The sequence below is a fragment of the Pollicipes pollicipes genome, unplaced genomic scaffold (assembly GCF_011947565.3).
Source record: "Pollicipes pollicipes isolate AB1234 unplaced genomic scaffold, Ppol_2.1 Scaffold_4740;HRSCAF=5597_pilon_pilon_pilon, whole genome shotgun sequence".
Lineage (NCBI taxonomy): Eukaryota > Metazoa > Arthropoda > Thecostraca > Pollicipedomorpha > Pollicipedidae > Pollicipes > Pollicipes pollicipes.
The window spans coordinates 38,317,945-38,337,597 of record NW_023596545.1 but is presented as its reverse complement, the minus strand read 5'-3'; the positions used below and the strand labels follow the sequence as shown (position 1 = coordinate 38,337,597).

Genomic DNA, 19,653 nt, shown 5'->3' with positions numbered 1-19,653 from the left:
CAGTGACTCTTCGAGCACAGAATTTCTTGACTTATGATGCCGGTGGCCGCGACTTTGAGTCGCGTGTCCGCCGAGACTCGCATATGACTACCGGTATCCATACAACAACCGGTAGACATCCGTATGCGTTTCGGTTGATGCTGGGTTTGCCCGATCCGTGAGGAGACCTTCATTAGCTGCCAGTACGGTATTCCCGATTAGATCCGCTAGGCAGGCAGCTGACACGCTTCGCTCCCCTGCTGTCATCGGCCGTCAGTCCCGCGGCCCGGCCGGCAGACGGGGAGCGGGCGCCGCCCGTGGAGCGCGCCCGGCCGACCCCTCCGACCGCGTCCCGGCTCGGGGTGCAGGAGGGCTGCGCCCCACCACCTCGCCGGCGAGTGAGGCGTGCAGCCGGCGGTCGGTGTAACGGACCGAGCGGCGGCCTCGGCACCCGTGACCCGGCGCTGGACGCCGCGCCATCCGCCCGCGAATCCGCGCGGCGGCGACGGCGGCGGCGGCGGTCAGTCTCCGGCCGGTCCTCCCTGGCGGCACCAGCAGCGCCGCGATCCGCCCGTCGCCGGCGGACAGCGACAGTGTGACCACGGCGCTCGGTCACGGGGGGACGCGCAAGAGTCTGCGGGCGGCGGACGTCCGAGGAGCGGTGTCCCGACGGCCCGGTGTGCAGAGGAGACCGGAGCAGCGGCGTCCCGGCTGCCTGGTGTGCAGAGGAGGCCGCAGCAGCGGCGCCCCGGCGGCCTGGTGTGCAGAGGAGGCCGCAGCAGCGGCGTCCCGGCGGCCTAGTGTGCAGAGGAGGCCGCAGCAGCGGCGTCCCGGCGGCCTGGTGTGCAGAGGAGGCCGCAGCAGCGGCGATCATGGCCTGACGGCTCGGCACACTGCGCAGCTCACCATGACGCCACCCGGCTGCCGCTGGTCCCAGCCTCTGCTACTGACCGCCGTGCTGCTGATGTCCGTCATCTCAGGTATGGCTCTCGGAGCGGGTATGCGAAACCCCATCGCTTACTCTCGGGGCGGGCGTGCGAAACCCAACCGCGTACTCTCGGGACGAGCGTGCGAAACCCCACCGCGTACCCTCGGGGCGGACGTCCAAAACCCCACCGTGTACTCTCGGGGCGGGCGTGCGAAGCCTCATTGTGCAGTGCTTTTGTACTTGCTCATATTTTTATGACTTTGCAATTGATGCGAGCCTACCGAATCTCAGTTTCCCCTGATGCTATCTGCTCAAATGTGTTCCTCTGCACATCGGGTGTCCATCACCCCTTGTCAGCCATGGCTTTTATTGTATTCAGGAGAGTGTGCCTACCAAAAGATTTTTATGTAGCTACGTAGATATCAATAATCTGTCTGTCGCTGCCATGGAGCTGTAGCTAAAAGCGCAAAGAGGTTGACGTACTGGCCGGATTTATGTTGTGCTTAGCTTTTGCCAATAGTTGTCTCTTTATGCTGCAATAATTCGGCCAACTCTTGAACTTAGCAAAGGCTTTATGGGGAGGGGGGGGGGGGGAGACACGGAGTGGGACACGACAGAGTTGTAGACCGTAGTGTTATGGCCGAAAAGTAATGGCTGAAGATGTGAAAGCGCTTATTGCACTCGTTCGGTACTTGACATTTTAAAAAGCACTTTGCAATGCTTGAAAGTTTTTGAGACCAGAATTTTGTCCTCGATTCAGTAAAATGTTACAAAACTTAATAGGCCACTCCTGTGAAGCCCCGCAGCAGCTGAAGAGCCATACACCGCTCACCGTGCGAAGTAGGACGCCTGTGGCGAGCATCATGTCGCGCTACCGGCATCAGGATCCTCTGATAAATGGCAGGCGTCGAAAATCACCCTGCCCTCGCTGGTACGCTGCTGCACGCTGTGGGTATGCTTTCCACCGCACGCTACCACGATTACGCGGCAATTGATGACGTTTTTTCGGTGTGAGTGCTGCAGTCGCGCCTTATGTATGCATTGTGTACACACATGTGGACATGCTCACACGTATACACATCGACTGAGGAAACCGACGGTAAAAGTGGCGCCTGTCTTAGCTTCAAACACACGCAACGCAAGTTCACACGTCTACGCCTTTGCTTGCAGGTTGTAGCCCTCTATAATGCGTTATCATTTTTATTTGAATATACCGCGTCACAATAGCTTCCATCACAGGCAGTTCCATGACTGGGTGCGATGGAATGTGTGGTTTCACCTCAAACTAGCACAGGGCGGTGCCCGCACGTTGTCACAGTGTCCGGCGTCTGTGCCGAGCCCCACGACCGCTCACAGGGCGCCGGCGCCGCCAGTGGGCGCTGTGGCGTTGCGGAGGTGTGACGACTACCGTTTGGTCTGCGCAGGACTCCTGTGTGTGGGATTGGGCCGTATGCACTCAGCCTTATCTTGGTCACACCGTGCGTAGCGGTGGGGTGCGTCGTCCATCAGCTGCACACTAGGAGGGGTAGTGATCGTGGACTGGGTGGCGGTGCGTCCGCCGCAGACTGTACGGGAGGCGCGTCGCAGTTGCCGACCCCTCGCCCTTCCTTCAGTCGGCGACGTGGGCCACGTCCCGCCGCCGACCGCCGTAGATCCCAGCCGCCCGGCTGGCCCGCGCTGGTGACACGTGGGACGATCGGGCCGGGCCGGGCCGAGCCGGACCGCCGCGGGGGCCCGCACTGACACAGAATGCCGGTCCGGGGCCTATTCAGGACACGATTCGACGGGAGGACCCGGGACCGCTGGAAGGACCCGGGACCGCTGGAAGAAGCGGGCCGGCCCGACGCGGTTTTGCCCGGGCGGGCTGTCGGATGGCCCCTCAACAAAAACGTTTCCCGTTGTCAGCCTGAGAGAGGCGGCGGATAAAACGACTCGACCCCGTTCCTGAGCATGTCTGGAGCCTTGATCCGCATGAAACTTCTTCCTCACTCGGGCTGAGGTTCATCTGGTGTTTTTTATCTTTCATTCACACCTCAGGATGTAATTAGCAGCTTGTCTCGCAAGGGGTATGCAGCTTAAGCTACTGTAGCCATTCTTACGGTCGGTTAACTGTTGCATGTAGCTGTTCACAGAGGGTGAGCTGGGAACTTTTTGGCGGGTGGCAATTATGACGTGAGCCGTGCAGGCCGAAATATTGGGCGTTTTGAGTGAACTTATCTTGAAAACAAAGCTTATAGACACCCACGTCTTTTGCAATCAAAGTTTTTTTGACATCCGATAGTTTATATTTTAGGCTTCAAGATGTCCTTATTAAAGCACCGACGATCATCAAATATGGACAATCACTTTTTGTTAACCCGCACATGTACAGCTCAAATAGCATACAACTTTAGCCGCCATATGTACAGGTCAAATTGTGTGTACACATGCAGCGCCATATGCACGCCGTCATGTGTACACCGCCATATGTGCAGGTCGAATTGCATAAAACTTCATTTAAGATGATACCATCATTAATAAAAATCAAAGTGAGCTCATCACGCGAAGCCTTCCTTCCAAAGCGAATGCCCAAAACATGAACGTAGAAAAGTGGGTTAACAACTCTTTTATCCCAACGGGACGTCACAGGTACAGTTAGCAGTCGCGAGAACAGTTACAGTACGAAGACAGCGGCACAGTTTTGCCCGGATGTTGAAAGTTGCTTCACCATGCGATTCGACTGTAGCTGAACTTCCTTCCATGCGCATAGTTTGTTTTGGTCACACCCATCGCACAGGCAGAACAATGCCGAGCAGCTGATACCTGCGATAAGGACACGGGCTGTTGGTTCGTGTCCCGGAAATGGTGCCCGATTATTTAGATCATCACGGACACCAGACAATCAGCTGGTGACTGACCTCGAAAAGAACAGGCACGGGGCGGCTGTGTCAGGGCGTTGCATGGCACAAAAGTGATCCTTAGATAATGCTTGGGAACACGCCGATTGAAGAGAGTTTCCGTTGAACAAGATGTGCTGTGCTGGGCATGGAGTGCGCCGAGCTCTTCTAAAAATCCCCGCCCAACAATGGCTGCTCAGGGCCATTGCTGCAAGGCATGTTACGAAATCTCCGTATCGGAAGCTTGAAAACAGAGACAACAATGCCCAAATCCGTCACGTATTGCAAGCTGGCGTTTTTTCATAAATGCCAAGTTATATGCTCTGTTGTATTGCAACGCAAGGAAAGACGTTCAAACATGGATACATTACTGTACCATAATTGAACGTTAATACATAGTTCAGACAAGTGCCTAAATCCCAAGAATGGACCCGGTATCCCACAGGTTCCGTATTAATGTAATTCTGGGATCCTTTTTTCGGGCGCCAGGCGCATGTCTGCTCCATACCATACCTGATCCGGAATTCAGGCCAGATGGCCGACAGATCCAGGTTTAATCACTGTCCGTTGTGAGCTGTTGTGCGTTATTCACGCTTCCTTGGCTGCTCGAGGCCCGTCACCGTCAGGATGAGCCATACCAGAGCCTCGTTCTCCACTCCCGTCCGTACATTTACCAGAGCCTGCTTCTCCACCCCCGTCCGTGCATTTACCAGAGCCTGCTTCTCCACTCCCGTCCGCACATTTACTAGAGCCTGGTTCTCCACTCCCGTCCGTACATTTACCAGAGTCTCGTTCTCCACTCCCGTCCGCACATTTACCAGAGCCTGGTTCTCCACTCCCATCCGTACATTTACCAGAGTCTCGCTCTCCACTCCCGTCCGCACATTTACCAGAGCCTGGTTCTCCATTCCCGTCCGTACATTTACCAGAGCCTGGTTCTCCACTCCCGTCCGTACATTTGCCAGAGCCTGGTTCTCCACTCCCGTCTGCACATTTACCAGGGTCTCGCTCTCCACTCCCGTCTGCACATTTACCAGAGTCATGTTCTCCACTCCCGTCCGCATATTTACCACTGGAATGTGCGGAGTGCACGCTTCTCCACTGGAATCCGGCTGCCCGCGAAATCATACGCGACTTCTTGTACTTGTATCAACAAAAACAAAACATTAATACATTTGGCCTAACATGCGCAAATTTCCAAGCTTTTTCGATCCATTCGAACTGTTCTAGCTTATTAATGGCGTATTGCTGCTTAAAGATCATGAGCGTGCACTGTATGCCAGCTGTGTGCATGTACGCACCGGATGTAATGTGATGCAGGGCCTGGCAGACCAGTCTTAGGCTTGTTTCCGCTTGAGTGGAATCTACTCCGATGATGGCCCGCAGCGCGTGGGATTAATTTGGACTCCGAAAATCACAGCGCAGATCTCCAGTTCGGGCTCATAGAGAACTATGGGCTATGTTCTTTCATCGGTTCCGGTGACAGTGGTTATGGAGATAAACCGTCAGATGTGCTTCGCAAAAACCCCAACAAAATATTTATTTTGATAACCATTCGGCTACACACAGTCACACACACACGCGCTTTATATATGAATATATGACATATATGATAGAATAATATAAATATTTACATATCTATACATGTATGCGTATATATACATATATATATATATATATACATATATTCATGCATCTATATATATATATAAATAAATAAATAAATAAATACATATATATATATATATATATATATATATATATATATACACACACATCTACTACACATTACGGTGTGACCACTCCGGTAGCATTTTCCTTAACCCGTACCCTTCGCCCATCCGAGATCATTCATTTGTGAGTGCCAGTCGCTTTCGCATTGCAAATTTGTTCATATTAGGGAGATGCAACATTACGCTCGAGCTTAGGATGTTAAAAAACACTTGATATTTACCAAAAGAAGCGCCCTTGAGTGTGGCCATCATGGCGTTGGCGTATCCGCTGCAATTTATACGGTAGATTTGTCCTTCTCTTATGAAACCTAAAAGATCCTTCGGCGCATGGTTTTGCATTTTCCAAGCTGACCTGTTTGCGTACTGATCAGTATTGTGGTCGTTAATATTGAATTATGCGGACCGTGACTGTCATACGTGAACCATCCACGCGACATAACGTGAACGATATCTCTTAAACGTAGTCTTGCGTCCTCATTGTGCATGCATTCCTCTGATGATGGTAGCCTAAGCGTTTACCGGCTGAGACATCAATGACAGCGTCGGCTGCACATAATTCGCTTGGAAATGTTAAAATTCGATTCCATTCTGACCCAACGCAAAAGTTGTTCATAGTGCTGATTCTGATTATGCCCAGATTTACGCCCAGGTCTGCTTGGGAGTAACCGTGGCATAATAGTAAATGCCCCGTCTCCCTGCGCCCCCATTACGTAATCATCAGGAAGCCCTACTTTGATGTAGTTGTCTACTTGGCAACAGCATCATATTCATATTTAGATCGATATTCGTCCGACAACAAACTTTTGTTCGAACTGAAAATCTGCAAAGCAAATATAACATACCTGATTGCAATTAATACAAAAACTTAGACCGGCAATCAGCCTCTTGTAGGATTCTACTTGTATTACTGATTAACCTGAGTATATGTATATATATATATATATATATATATATATATATATATATATTATATATATTATATATACAATATCAATTATGCGGTTATGACTGCTGACAGCGAGTGCCGCCGGAAGAAATGCTCTCAACCAATCGATCTATGAGGTGTGCCGATTCCGGCTCCCCCTACAGTTAGGTGAGGATGGGGTCGTAAGCTTAGACGGTTGGTCAAGGAGGGGTAGGGGCCACCAAGAACCCCGTCAAATGAACGGTCAAAACGATGCAGGCCGTGCACATGTCGCTTCTTTGCCTGATGACCACATGTCGAACCTGAACAAAGTTTTGATCAGGGAAGCGTGTCTCGCAAGCTTGCTGGCTGTTTGCGCGTGACTCGCGGTGAATTCGTTCGGTTACTCGGGAGTCGGGCTGAGCGCCCACATGGCATCACATTTTGACAGCCCTATTAAAATCGCTATCACCGCTATTATCGCCCGATGGAATGCGAGTATCTTTCGTTGCACGCTGATGTACTCCAGGATCAAAGGTCCCGCCTGGTAGAATGCACTTAAGCGTATTTTCTTATTCTAGGCGCACGCCCAAATCGGTCAGCAGATCCGGATCTCCAGCACCATGGACCACCCGGCACTTCAAAGCTTCACCGAGTGGCGGAAAGCCACCTATTGGAGGAAAGCAGAAGTTCAAGTGCGCGGATTGCGCCGCACCGATCTCGGCGCACAGTTCCGGTTGAAGTGAAGCCGATATCGTTTGACCGGGGCCTTTGGATTTTTGGGGGCTCCGTAGCGTTCAGTGTGATCAAGGTGGTAGGCCTGTCTCTACTCTACTACGTGGTGCCGTCTCTGGTGGAGCAGTGGGGCCCAGTTTTCGGCTGAGAGAAGGCCGCGGTATTGGGACAGGTGGCGCTGCCGTCAACGCATGGGTCTCTCCGCCGTCTGATGTGCTTGGATGGCCCAATGACAAAGGCTGGGCGCCGGCTATGTAGGACGGTGAAACTCAAACCTCTACCACGCTTGCCATGCAACAGTAAGACAGCGATGCTATTTACGGCGGACGGTATCATACTTGAAGACTAACGCATATCGCAATTCGCGACCAGTGTGAAAACGGCGTAAATCAAAGAATAGTGTCCAATCGACTAACCCTACAATCAAAAACGCTGGGCTAGTCCATCGTCTCATTCCCCTTTTCATCCCGCTATGCAAGATGATACATCACTGGCATCATGTTTATTTCATTACATCTCTGAGTGTAACGATCCAGCGACCAAATTTTGACCAGCTTTTTACTTTAATTTTGATTTGCTTTGCAGCTCTTGTCCGCGAGAGCGCGATGGGGAGCCCTGTTAAGACTTAGGACGCGGGGTTAATCAGGACAACTGTAGTGCGTAGCCCCACCGCCTACCGCAAAAAAAGCCCAAGGAAACGGAAGGAGAAGTGAGGAAGCCACCACAGCCAATGGAGTCACTTGCTGCTCCAATGGCACACACGTTTGTATGCGTAGCATTATGGTAAATTTGCTTTCAGAACAAGATAACGCATTTCCCCAAGAGCAACAATGACGGTCCAGGTGGCGCTTGGTGTTGGTAGCGGATGTGAGACAGTGGCGCGGTGGGACGCGAATGAGCTTTTTGAGTGGAGATCACGAACACCTGACAGCTCTATCTCCCGGATTGGGCTCCTGGACTGCGGCTTCCCGACTGCCTGCGGCTCCTGGACAGCGGCGCCTGGACTGCGACTCCTGGACTGTGGCTCCTGGACTGCGCCTTCCGGACCGCCCGCGGCTGCTGGACTGCGGCTCCCGGGTTGCGGCTCCCGGGCTGCGGCTCCTGAACTGCGGCTTCTAGACTGCGGCCCCTGGACTGCCCGCGGCTCCCGGGCTGCGGCTCCTGGACTGCCCGCGGCTCCTAGACTGTGGATCATAGGCTGCGGCTCCTGGACTTCATGCGGCTCCTGGACTGTGGCTCATGGACCACGTCTCACGGACCGCCTGCGGATGCTGGACTGCAGCTCACTGAGCCCTGCGGCATCATGTGCTATTGCACTGTTGGTTTGCGTCGTGCCGCCTGACAGCTATACCTCGCATAAATATACCTTAGAAGAATAAACGCCTGTCTCTGATCAAATAAGAAACGCTGTGTCGTATTTTGGTGCACATTTCAACTTATTCAACGCAGACGCGCATTACTTACCTAAGATCAATATTTTATTCGATTTAAGCAGAGAAATGCAGCGACGTGGGTGGTGCCTAGGTTTATTGGTTGCATATAGAGGTTGATCGATATTTAATTTGAAAATTTTGAACAACCTGTATTTGAACACTTTTTGGACGAACAGCTGGACGATACTTGGACTTTGGATTGGACTTTGGACAATAAGCATCTGAAAAGCGCACTTTTTCAAATACGTCTGCGCAAGAATTAACACGAGCCCGGGTGGCCGGCTGGATACCCTTCGCTCGGATGGGGGGTCAGTTTGACCCCCGTGAGATCTCGGGAACTAAGGGAGCCAGAGACACCAAATTTACAGGGTGTATTGACATGTACGTAAACTCACTAGGCCAAAGTTTCAGTATTCTAGGTCATGACCTTCGGGTTAAATGAGGTAAAACAAGGTCAAATTCCAGGTTGGTCTCCAAAATGCCTCAGAACCTAGATAACCGTTTCTAAGAAAAAGTTCACATGCTAATTTAAGATCAGCGACCTTGTTTGACCCTTTGAAGGTCATGGTGAACAAAACCATACTAGCTGCTCTGAGTTTTGCATTTAAATAAGCGACAAAGATTACGCTAGGCAGTAGGTTCCGACAAACAAAATGTTGACCTGGGTCATTTCATGTCAATGACCTATTCTGACCTCCAAGAAGTCCATGAAAGATATATAATGCGGTTCCTGCTATCGATAAATTCGAAATGAGCACCAGAAACTGCCCCATACTGTAGGCACTAGAGTAATAAAACAGGTTGGTTTTGACCTTGGTCTGACCTTTATACCTGACCTTAAGCCAATGTATTTTGCTCATTCAACTGTTGCGTTGTTTAAGAAAGCATCTCAGAGGTGTATGGCTTCGTGTAACCCTCATTTGTTGCATCAGATTGAATTATTTCCTAGAAATTGACTTCCCTGATACCATGGCATGACTTTGACCTCCATAGGCCAGCGACATTGCAAGGTACATTTAAATTTTTGATGCCAAACTATCCGTTATTTAATTGTCTACAGCTATGCACAATTTGGCGGGGCTATGCCGCGCCGTTCGGAAACCGTTCCGGAAAAACCTTCGGGGGCCAATATGACCTCCACCCGAGCGCGTGTTAAATCATAACACAATTATCCATGCGCAGGTCTCCGAACAGTTAAAAAACTTTGGGCGGCTTTTCGCTGAACCTTTCCTTGTTACGTGCCAGACGCGTACCCCATCGCATTGGCGGCGCCATCGGGGGAGGGGGGGGGGGGGGGAGGACGGGACGCGTTGCCCTCTATCGTTGAATAGCGGGAACGGTCCCCCCCCCTTCATATCCTATCTTCCTGCCGGATATAATGATTTGTCATATACATTTTCACTAACGGATGTTATCCCCATTTTCGCTTTGATATGTATTTTCCATATACCCAGTTTTTACCGCAATGAATTTACCACACATCGGTAGAATTACATTGCTATACGGCTAGTATCTTACTAATACGGCTCCAAAAGACCCTTCGGCGGTTTTCTGCCTATACTGGCCGAGCACATTCGATGCCTTCCGTGCCTGAAGCTCAAAGTCGGACTAGGAAATGATTGGATCCTGACGTGCCTGCAGCAGATAAATATTAGACATTTCAAAAAGGAAAAGTTAACAGCAGTTTTAATCAAAGCGCACGCGCTACCATGCATTATCTTTAATTACCCCGGTACGACTGCTAATTTCGGACGCTCTCCGTCAATGACTTGACGTCAATGACAATCATTCGCTTTCATCACTTCTAACGTTTTGTTTTTGTAGAAGCTTTGTAACGTAAATAGATACAGTCCTACAACTTTGTGAATGTTTTGTGTTCATTACGCACATCAAACATTTTGTAAATAGGTGCCCTGCTTAATGACAGCAAGATATGATATTTTCTTTATCCACTACACTATTCCAGGAATGACATCTCGTAACATTATGATAAGCTTTGCTATTACCAACATATTTTGATGCAGCATTATGACATCTGTGAACACTGCTCATTTCAACAGCTTTAATGTGATAAACCTTTAATTTGAAATGTAGACTGTTGTATCGTAGCCTCGACATCGTGGTTGTAGTTCATGGGCGCACCGCGAGTGGCGCCACTGTCGGGCGCTGGGAGGCAGTCGGCCCGGAGCCGCCATGCTGATTGTTTGGTTGCACACAATTTGTAAATGGAACTCGCTTTAACATCAATAAACAGTTGGGAGACACAACATCTTGGCGACGAGCAAAGAGATTTTAAAGTAGGGACAGGTGCAAGTGACGCGCGGACCGGCAGGACGTGTGGAACTGCGAGGACTGGCAGGGCACGTGGAGCTGAGGACCGGCAGGACGTGTGGGACTGCGAGGACTGGCAGGGCGCGTGGAGCTGAGGACTGGCAGGACGTGTGGACTGCGAGGACTGGCAGGGCACGTGGAGCTGAGGACGGCAGGGCACGTGGAGCTGAGGACTGGCAGGGCACGTGGAGCTGAGGACTGGCAGGGCACGTGGAGCTGAGGACTGGCAGGGCACGTGGAGCTGAGGACTGGCAGGGCACGTGGAGCTAGGACTGGCAGGGCACGTGGAGCTGAGGACTGGCGGGGCACGTGGAGCTGAGGACTGGCGGGGCACGTGGAGCCGAGGACTGGCAGGACGTGTGGAACTGCGAGGACTGGCAGAGCGCGTGGAGCCGAGGGCAGCAGTGTTGGAAAACGCAGGTGATCAATCGGCGGGCTTCGGGAGTTTTCTGACTCGGCCGACGGGACAGGGCAGTGTCGTGTCATCCATTTATTGTCAGTGTGTCAGGGGCAGGACAGTGACGGGGTCGATAGCCCTGGGACAGGCTCAGGGGCATCAGTTGCCACAAAGACCCCAGAACGCACGTGGTTTTGCCGTCGCGGCGTGCCGCCATTTTGGGCGTTAGTTCAGCGGGGGCCCGGCAGAGGCGCTGCGTCGTCGGGTCAACGACTTCCGGAAGCGCAGTTCGGCAGCTCGCCGACAGAGGCGCTGTGATAGCCAGCGGTGGCGTGACTCGCGAGTCATCACGGCATCAGCTGATCGGCCAGAGAGGAGTCTGCTGGGCGGCCGGGCGCGAGCCAGCTGATCGGAGCGTGGGAAACGACGGAGCGCCGTGCGCGAGACAGAACAGCTGATCGGACCGTGGGAAAACAGCTGAGATCAGTGCGCCGGATCGAACAGCTGATCGGGACGTGGTAGAGCTGAAGGGATGACGCTGCCGGGAATGCATCTGCCCACGGTGGCACCCTGTCATACAGGGGAGGACTTTGAAAGGTGGGTGAGAAGCATGGAGCGGTATTTGGTGGCCGTGAACATAACTGATACCAATCAGAGGTGTGCAGTGCTTCTCCATCTGGTTGGGCCCAACGTCGCAGATCTCAGCGAGACGCTGCCGGACGAAGACGCGATGGGAGATAACTTTGAAAAACTTAAGAAGAAGCTCACGGCGTACCTGTCGCCGGCCAAAAGCGCCGTGACTGAGCGGGCTGCATACCACCAAATGAAGGTGCAAGGGGGTGAGGAATTCGAACAGTTCCTCGAGCGACTCCGGATTCAAGCACAGAAATGCGGCTATACAGCGGCTGAGATGGACAGGGAACTCCGGGACCGGTGTGTCGTCAGAAGCAGCCCCGGGCTGAGAGAAAAGCTACTGCAGGAGGCGGCGACCAAAGGAGACGGGCTGACGCTCGCCAACGTCCGGCAGACAGCGCGGGCGTACCGAGACATGCGTCAGCTGAGCGCCCATCTGAGAGAGAGTCAGCCGGCAGTCACAGGAGTCGACTGTTAGGGGACGGCCGTGAACGCAGTGCGGCCTGACCGGCCACAACGGCCACAGCGAGGCCAGTGTTTCCGATGCGGATCCAGACAGCATTGGAAGAGAGACTGCCCGGTCAGGGTGCAGGAGCGTGGCGCTGCCGACCGGCCATCGTCCGGGGATAATGGACGGCGTGAGGAGCGGCGGCAGCAGGGACAGACCCGCCGTCCCCCGCCCGTCCGACGCTGTTTCCGGTGTGGGTCGGACGCCCACCTACCGCGCAGCTGTCCACAGCGCCGCACAGTGGACCATGTGACTGAGACTGAAGGAGGTGTGTCACAGCGCCTCGAGGACATTCGCCTACAAATCGACATCCCGAGTGAGAGGGATGGCCTGCCACTCATCACAGTGAGGATCAACGGTCAGGACATCACGATGATGATCGACATCGGCTCGCCGGTGACAATCGTCGGCAGAGATGTCCAGATCCCGGGACTGCGCATGCGGGCATCGGAGCTACGTCTGCAGTCCTACACCGGTCAGACGGTGCCCCTCCGCGGAGAGGCAACGGTGGAGGTGGAACACGCAGGCCAGGCCCGGTCACTGCGACTGGTGATATGTGACCGACAGGGGAGCGTGCCGCTGCTGGGACGAGACTGGCTGCGCCAGCTCCGACTGAACTGGCGAGCGGTTAGCATGGTCGGTCGGCGGGGGGACGCTGACGGGAGAACCACGCCCGGAGTCGGGCGCGAAGACGACGCTGGAGTCGGTCGTCAAGGCGCACGAGACAGTGTTCACCGACGGACTGGGGAAGATGTCGATGAAGGCCCATCTCACGCTGAAGCCTGACGCGCGTCCGGTGTACAGGAAGGCCAGGCCTGTGCCGCACGCCCTCACGGCTCTAATTGACAAGGAATTAGAGCGCTGGATCACGGAGGGAGTCGCAGAGAAGGTTGACCCAGAACAGAGACTGTCAGGCTGGGGGACCCCGCTGGTTCCAGTGCTGAAGCCCAACGGTCAGGTCAGGTTGTGCGCAAACTACAGCCTGACAGTGAATCCACAGCTCCGGGTGGATCCGTACCCACTGCCTGCGCCGGAGGACCTATTCGCGAACATACGAGGTCGAGTGTTCGCAAAGCTGGACATCCGGCGGGCATACGAGCACATGGAGCTGGACGAGACGTCACGGGACCTCACCACGGTGACGACGCACCGCGGCTCGTTCCGGATGATCCGTATGCCGTATGGCATCGCCAGCTGCGGCTTCCTGTTCCAGCAGGCAATGGACAAGGTGCTGGAGGGACTGCCGGGCTGCGTGTGCTACATTGATGACGTTCTCATCGCAGCGGAAGACGAGGCAGAGCTGTTGACACGGCTGGACCGGGTCCTGACTCGGCTGGAGCGTCACGGCCTCCGGCTAGAACGCTCAAAATGTACTCTCGGGGCGAGCGAGGTGTCTTGCGTGGGATGGCGGATCACTGCGGACAGTCTATCGCGGATGGCGCTGCCGTGCAGCGGAAACGAGCGGGCAGAGGCGGACAGAGAGGTGACGGGAGTCCACTTATTGTTCATGGACGGCGCGGGAGCGCCGCTGACAGCCCGCGAGATCGAAAACGCCACCCTGCGCGACCCGCTGCTGGCGAAGATGCTTATGTATATAGGACACGGATGGCTGACAGAAACGGAGCCGGAGTTTGCGCCGTTCCGACACCGGGAGGCGGAGCTGTCCACAGACCACGGCGTGGTACTGTGGGGAGGCAGAGCGGTAATACCCCAGAGGCTGCGGTCGCGAGTACTGCAGGAGCTGCACACCGGACACCTCGGCAGCGCCAATATGAAAGGAGTGGCGCGCCGGTACGTGTGGTGGCCGGGGATGGACACAGAACTGGAGGCACTGGCGCGGGATTGTACCGCATGTGTAGAAAAGCGAGGAGCCCCGCCACGGGGCGCGCTGCACACCTGGGAGCCGGCTGGCGGCCCGTGGGAGCGAATCCATGTGGATTTTGCCGGGCCGTTTCAGGGCTCCAGCTTCCTCGTGGTACATGACAGTTTCAGCAAATGGCTGGAGGTGTGTCCGATGGGAGACACGGCCACAGCTAGCACGGTCCGGGAGCTGCGAGCCATGTTCGCTCGTTTCGGTATACCACGGCAGCTTGTCTCCGACGACGGACCTCAGTTCACAGCGTCACAGTTCGCAGAATTCTTGAGTGGGAACGGTGTACGACACGTCAGAGTAGCACCATGCCACCCGAGCAGCAATGGGGCTGCCGAACGAGCGGTCCAGACCGTTAAGAACGGCCTGAAGGCGGCGCCACAGGGACGGGGGCTCGCTGTCTCGCCAGCTGTGCACGTTTCTGATGGCATACCGCGCGGCGCCACACTCGACGACAGGCCGGACGCCGGCGGAAGTGATGTTCGGGCGTCCGATGCGCACCAGGCTCGACCTCGTGCACCCAAGCATCACACGAGATGTACAAGAGAAACAGCAAGACCAGAGGGAGGCGGCGGGAGGAAGGTCGCGCCAGTTCAGGGTAGGCCAGACCGCGTGGGCGCGGACATATGGCGGCCCCCGACGGTGGCGGCACGGCGAAGTGGTAGGCATCACGGGCCTCGTCTCGTATCAAGTAGACGTCGGCGAGGCCGTCTGGGCCCGCCATGCGGACCAGCTCCTGCCAGCAGCAAGACGGGAAGAGCAGCAGCCGACCGAGGCAGCTCCGCTGGAGCCGTCGCAGCAGCATCCGACCGACCCTGCTCCCGGCCGGCAGCAGCATCAGATCCCGGAGGCTCACAGCTCTCTCGGGGAGAGAGAAGAGGAGGAGGAAGAGCGACCGACACCGGCCAGGGAGGAGGCAGATGGTCACGACCAGACCACCACGGAGCCGGAATCAGCTCAACAGAACCGAGCTCCTGACGGGCCGGACGCCGAGTACCAGCAGACGGGGCAGCCGCGCGCCGTCAGCGCGCCGCCCTTGCGGACGGGGCAGGCGCACACGGCCAGCGCGCCGCGTCACGAGACGCAGCCGCGCCGATCAGCGCGCACCATCCGACCTCCGCTGCGTTTCAGGCTGTAGGGAAGCTCCAGTATGGGGGCGGAGGGCGTTGTATCGTAGCCTCGACATTGTGGTTGTAGTTTATGGGCGCACTGCGAGTGGCGCCACTGTCGGGCGTTGGGAGGCAGTCGGTCCGGGGCTGCCATGCTGCGTGTTTGCTTGTTCACACCTTGTAAGTGGAACTCACGTTAACATCCATAAATAGTTGGGAGCAACATAGACAAGGTCTTAGTTGAGCTCGGCTGGAGGACGTGCCCGGGGTGCCCGTCGTACCTGCCGGGGTGAAAGACAGGCGAAGCCATCCTAGCGGGCATTTTATCGTAGCCCCGACCCTATCAGGCCCTAGACGTGTAGATTGGGTGAACAGTAACGGGATGGCCAGCACGGCCCCAGATGGCCCTCGCGGCATGTTTCTGATGAACCGCGACCTGGCCATAGCCGGGCTGTCTGCCCGCGGTCTAGCCGAGCACCAAGTGGGCACATGTTGAGCAAATATCAGGGCATCGGTGAAGCCTGGGAAGACACTGGGCTCCACCTGGGTCATGCCTGGGATGTCTGTGTGGCTTTGGCAAGCGTCAGGCTTCAGCTGGGCCTCTGCCTGGCCCTATCTGGTAGGGGCGCTGCTTACCAGCTGGGCACAAGTCCGTGCCAGGGACAGGCCCAGAAAGAAACCTGCGCAGCAGAGCAGGGTACATGATGGACCCGACAATGGTGCAAGCTGGGCTCTGACGCGACGCCAGCTTGGTTCTGACAGGGCGCCAACTGGGCCCTGGCCCAGCGAATCTATGGCTCGAAGCCTGACTGGACCGACGTCGCCAGCGGTATCCCTCAAGGACTGGTGCTGGGACCAAACCTGCTCAATGTTTTCGTCAACGATTCATCAGAAGTGCAAAGCGCGGCCAATATATTCGCGGATGATTCTGAGCTACACTGTTGTGTACCGAGGCTCCGGCCGCTTTTCCTCCCCAGACTGACCTCAATGACCTGGTCAAATGGTGGAAGGAGTACGATTGCTCCTATTGAACGTATCTATGTGTAAATTAATGCACATCAGCACCCACAAGCCGCGAATGACCTACTTCCTGAACGGCACAGAAATCGCAGTCGTGCCCACTGAAAAATACCGGAGAATTTTCGTGGAGGCTCATGCGGGCTCATGTTCCCCGTGCAGACGGCGGAGGTGGTTTCTAAGGTCAACCAGATGCTGGCAGTCGCAGGATTGCCATCCGCCAACAATGACGTTTTCAAACGGCCACTGTATCAGGAACATGGTATGCCCGTCTGGCGCAACAATTCGAGGGTGTAACATCATCTCCTGGGGTCCGTACGGCAAGCTGGATCAGGAGCGGCTGGAGTGGGTCCAATGACGAGCTACGCGTCTCATCCGAGAAGTAAGGCACCGACCCTATCCGAAGAGGCTTGGACTCTCACCCAGACTCTCTCACACCCAAACATCAGAGTCTGTGATCTCAAACCAATACTTGAAAAACTCAAAATGTGCGAACTCATCGCACGAGGGCGCGTGACCGTCCCCACGTATCTACCTGCGCTGTTGCCAATACGGCTGTCCGCTTTCTCCTCCGGCCTCGATGTTCGTCACTCTCCGTCATTGTGATAGCCCGCCCCGCGTCGCTGGGATACTGTGCCGCCCCGACCTTCATAGGCATCCATAAACTTTTTGCAAGCTGAAAATTTTAAGTTTTCCATTTTATTTGAATTTCGAGGTGATATGGTGCCTCAATGCAGTGTTGCTTGAAAAATTTGCTTGAATAAGTTTTGCTTAATTGAGTCTGCGGACACAAATGACAAAGCATTTATACCGCACAGCATTTAAAAATTGTGTCTATGGCTGCTGAAACACTTATCAAGCTGCAATCACGTGTTGAAAATATTAGCTTCTAGAATAAATTATAAACAGCAGCGATGTGTTTTGTCGACATCATTGTGGCATGACTAAATTGACAACCGGAAATGTGCAACATCCTGAACACGAAACGTCGACACGTTTAACACTCACCGAAAGATAGGATTGATGTCATTCCCATCACCAAACCCGCACCTGTTTTCGGTGGGCCGGCGATAAATGACATCGATACGATCATCGGGATTACTGAGCTCATCTGATGGTCCCTTCATTGCGCGTTTTCTCAACAACATTGGAGTGCAGTGTATGTGGCTCTGAGCTGGGACTTGACTTGAACAAGAAACATTCACGAGCTGTTCTGCTGTAGAAAGTCAATCTTCGATAAGCCAGGAGGTGCTGTTCAAGTCACGTTAACGACCAAGCATATGTTGTTGAGAAACTCGACATTTGCCTGATAACGTCATTCGAGCAACTTCCTTTGGCATGTTGATTGCCGGTGACTTACGGCGCAAATATTTCTACCACTATGCTACTGTTATACGACATGCAGTTAGCAGCTATTATGCATGATATTGTTAGTTGCAGGGACCTGCTATCCGCGTCGAACGTCCTCGCCCACTGTACTGCTAAACCCCGACGAAGGGCGCCAGACACGCAGACACGGGCAACCGCGGCCTGCAACTCTTTAAATTTCAGTGCTGGCCAAGCCGATTTTAAGGTGAATTGGTTTTTAATTCACTAATTTCCGAGGGTATGCCCGGCTCTACGTGTGCCCGTCTGTGCGCATTTCTCTGGCCGGACCTACAACACAGACATCTGCACAGAATACCGTGAGATTGGCACTTCCGACGGGTCAAACCCTCGTGATCATCCACAACATAAATTCACGCCCATCAAATGCCGGTATCTGCTATAACGCGTGCGTGAGGCGGCATGTTCTGGCGGGGCCCTTCGGCAGGATTTGGAGGCAGAGCCCAATGCACGCGATTTGATGGCACTCCAACGCTGGGACTCCGGGTTTGGGCTGGGATCAAGGCTGTGTACAAAGGTCAAAGTTCAAATCCGTGCTGCCCGTGAGATCTGAGCCTGGTTGTTAAATGATGACCTTGATTTGCACGTGCAACACTGATGGTTGATTTGTGTGATATTCCTAAAGGTACTGAATGTTGGTAAGCAGTTTGTGTTGGTCTTATAATTTGAATTTCTACACCGTTGACTTTTATGGCACAGTTGGCAGTGTGTCGCCGAGTATATAGAAGCTCCCTATCGACTGCGACGAAATGAGTTATTCAGCATTGGCGGAAAAGCGAAAGCCTCCAGGAACTCACTACACGAGACTTGCTTGTTGGTGACCGTAACCAGTTGGTTCTGAACGCTCGGAAATGTATGAAAATTTCTTGTTTAAAAGTCTTACAGGCTTCTATTCCCAGTAACTCTGGTCAGACACCACATACAATTACGATGCACAATCACCACCAATGCACACTTACCTTTTAAAAGCTCTGGAGCTTGCCTTGAGTTTGTCAGTTACACGCCAACACTATAATTTCACGTCGTAGGGCCTATAGCATTCTATGAACATTCCGTTGCACTGCCAATCAAAGCACATAAAAAGCAAGTCAAGAGTACAGCGTAAGCGTCGTAGATGAGCGTGTGCGACGACCAGGTGCATCCGACCTTTATGTGCTTACTTTTACTTACTTTTATGCCTGGTAGTGACTGCAATACCACACCCTTCCAGGAAGCACTCAAATAATGTCGTAGAACCTAACAGTTCAGGGAGAAGAAGGCACACCTTCGTTCCTGCAGGAATCGCATGCAGCCCCAGGCAACCAACTAAGCCCAACGCGGCAAAATTTGAAGAGAGGGTGAGGGAAGACGCTACGGCCCGATTCCGATCCTACGCCTCTGAATGCGCGTACGGCTAATAATATCAGGATTCAAATGTTGAGGCGATACTGTATTCTAAAAGTTTTCAGTGGCTCCATATAGGCGACTCGACGGATACTTTGTCAATTATACCGATCCGTCTCGTACAATGTGAATTCCAGGAAAGACATCATCCTGCTTCACTTTGAAGATGAAATAGTGGGTCATATCGTGTTGGCAGTGTTTGATAAATGTTCAGAGTTTGTATAGGCTTCCGTACATTTGTGGCGCGCGGAAAGTTTGGGGCAATATTTTTGGCCACTACCCGTACACACCCACTGAACTCTGGGCTTTTTCGTTGCCATTGGGACTTAACGACGCACTCAGCCGCTGAGGCCATATGGCGTTGCCCGCCTCTCACCCTGACGGGAAAGACGGATGACGCGGAAAATCGCACTCCGCAGCTCTGGTTTTCC

The 19,653-nt window shown here is 53.9% G+C and overlaps 1 protein-coding gene across 1 annotated transcript; it reads left to right on the top strand.

Moving 5' to 3' along the window:
- Positions 1–12,046: 12,046 nt before the first annotated feature.
- Positions 12,047–15,465, top strand: LOC119098337 (uncharacterized protein K02A2.6-like). Its single transcript, XM_037221258.1, has 4 exons — positions 12,047–12,112; positions 12,737–12,932; positions 13,396–13,810; positions 15,459–15,465. The coding sequence occupies exons 1-4, from the start codon at positions 12,047–12,049 to the stop codon at positions 15,463–15,465; spliced, it is 684 nt and encodes a 227-aa protein (XP_037077153.1).
- The last annotated feature ends 4,188 nt before the right edge of the window (positions 15,466–19,653 follow it).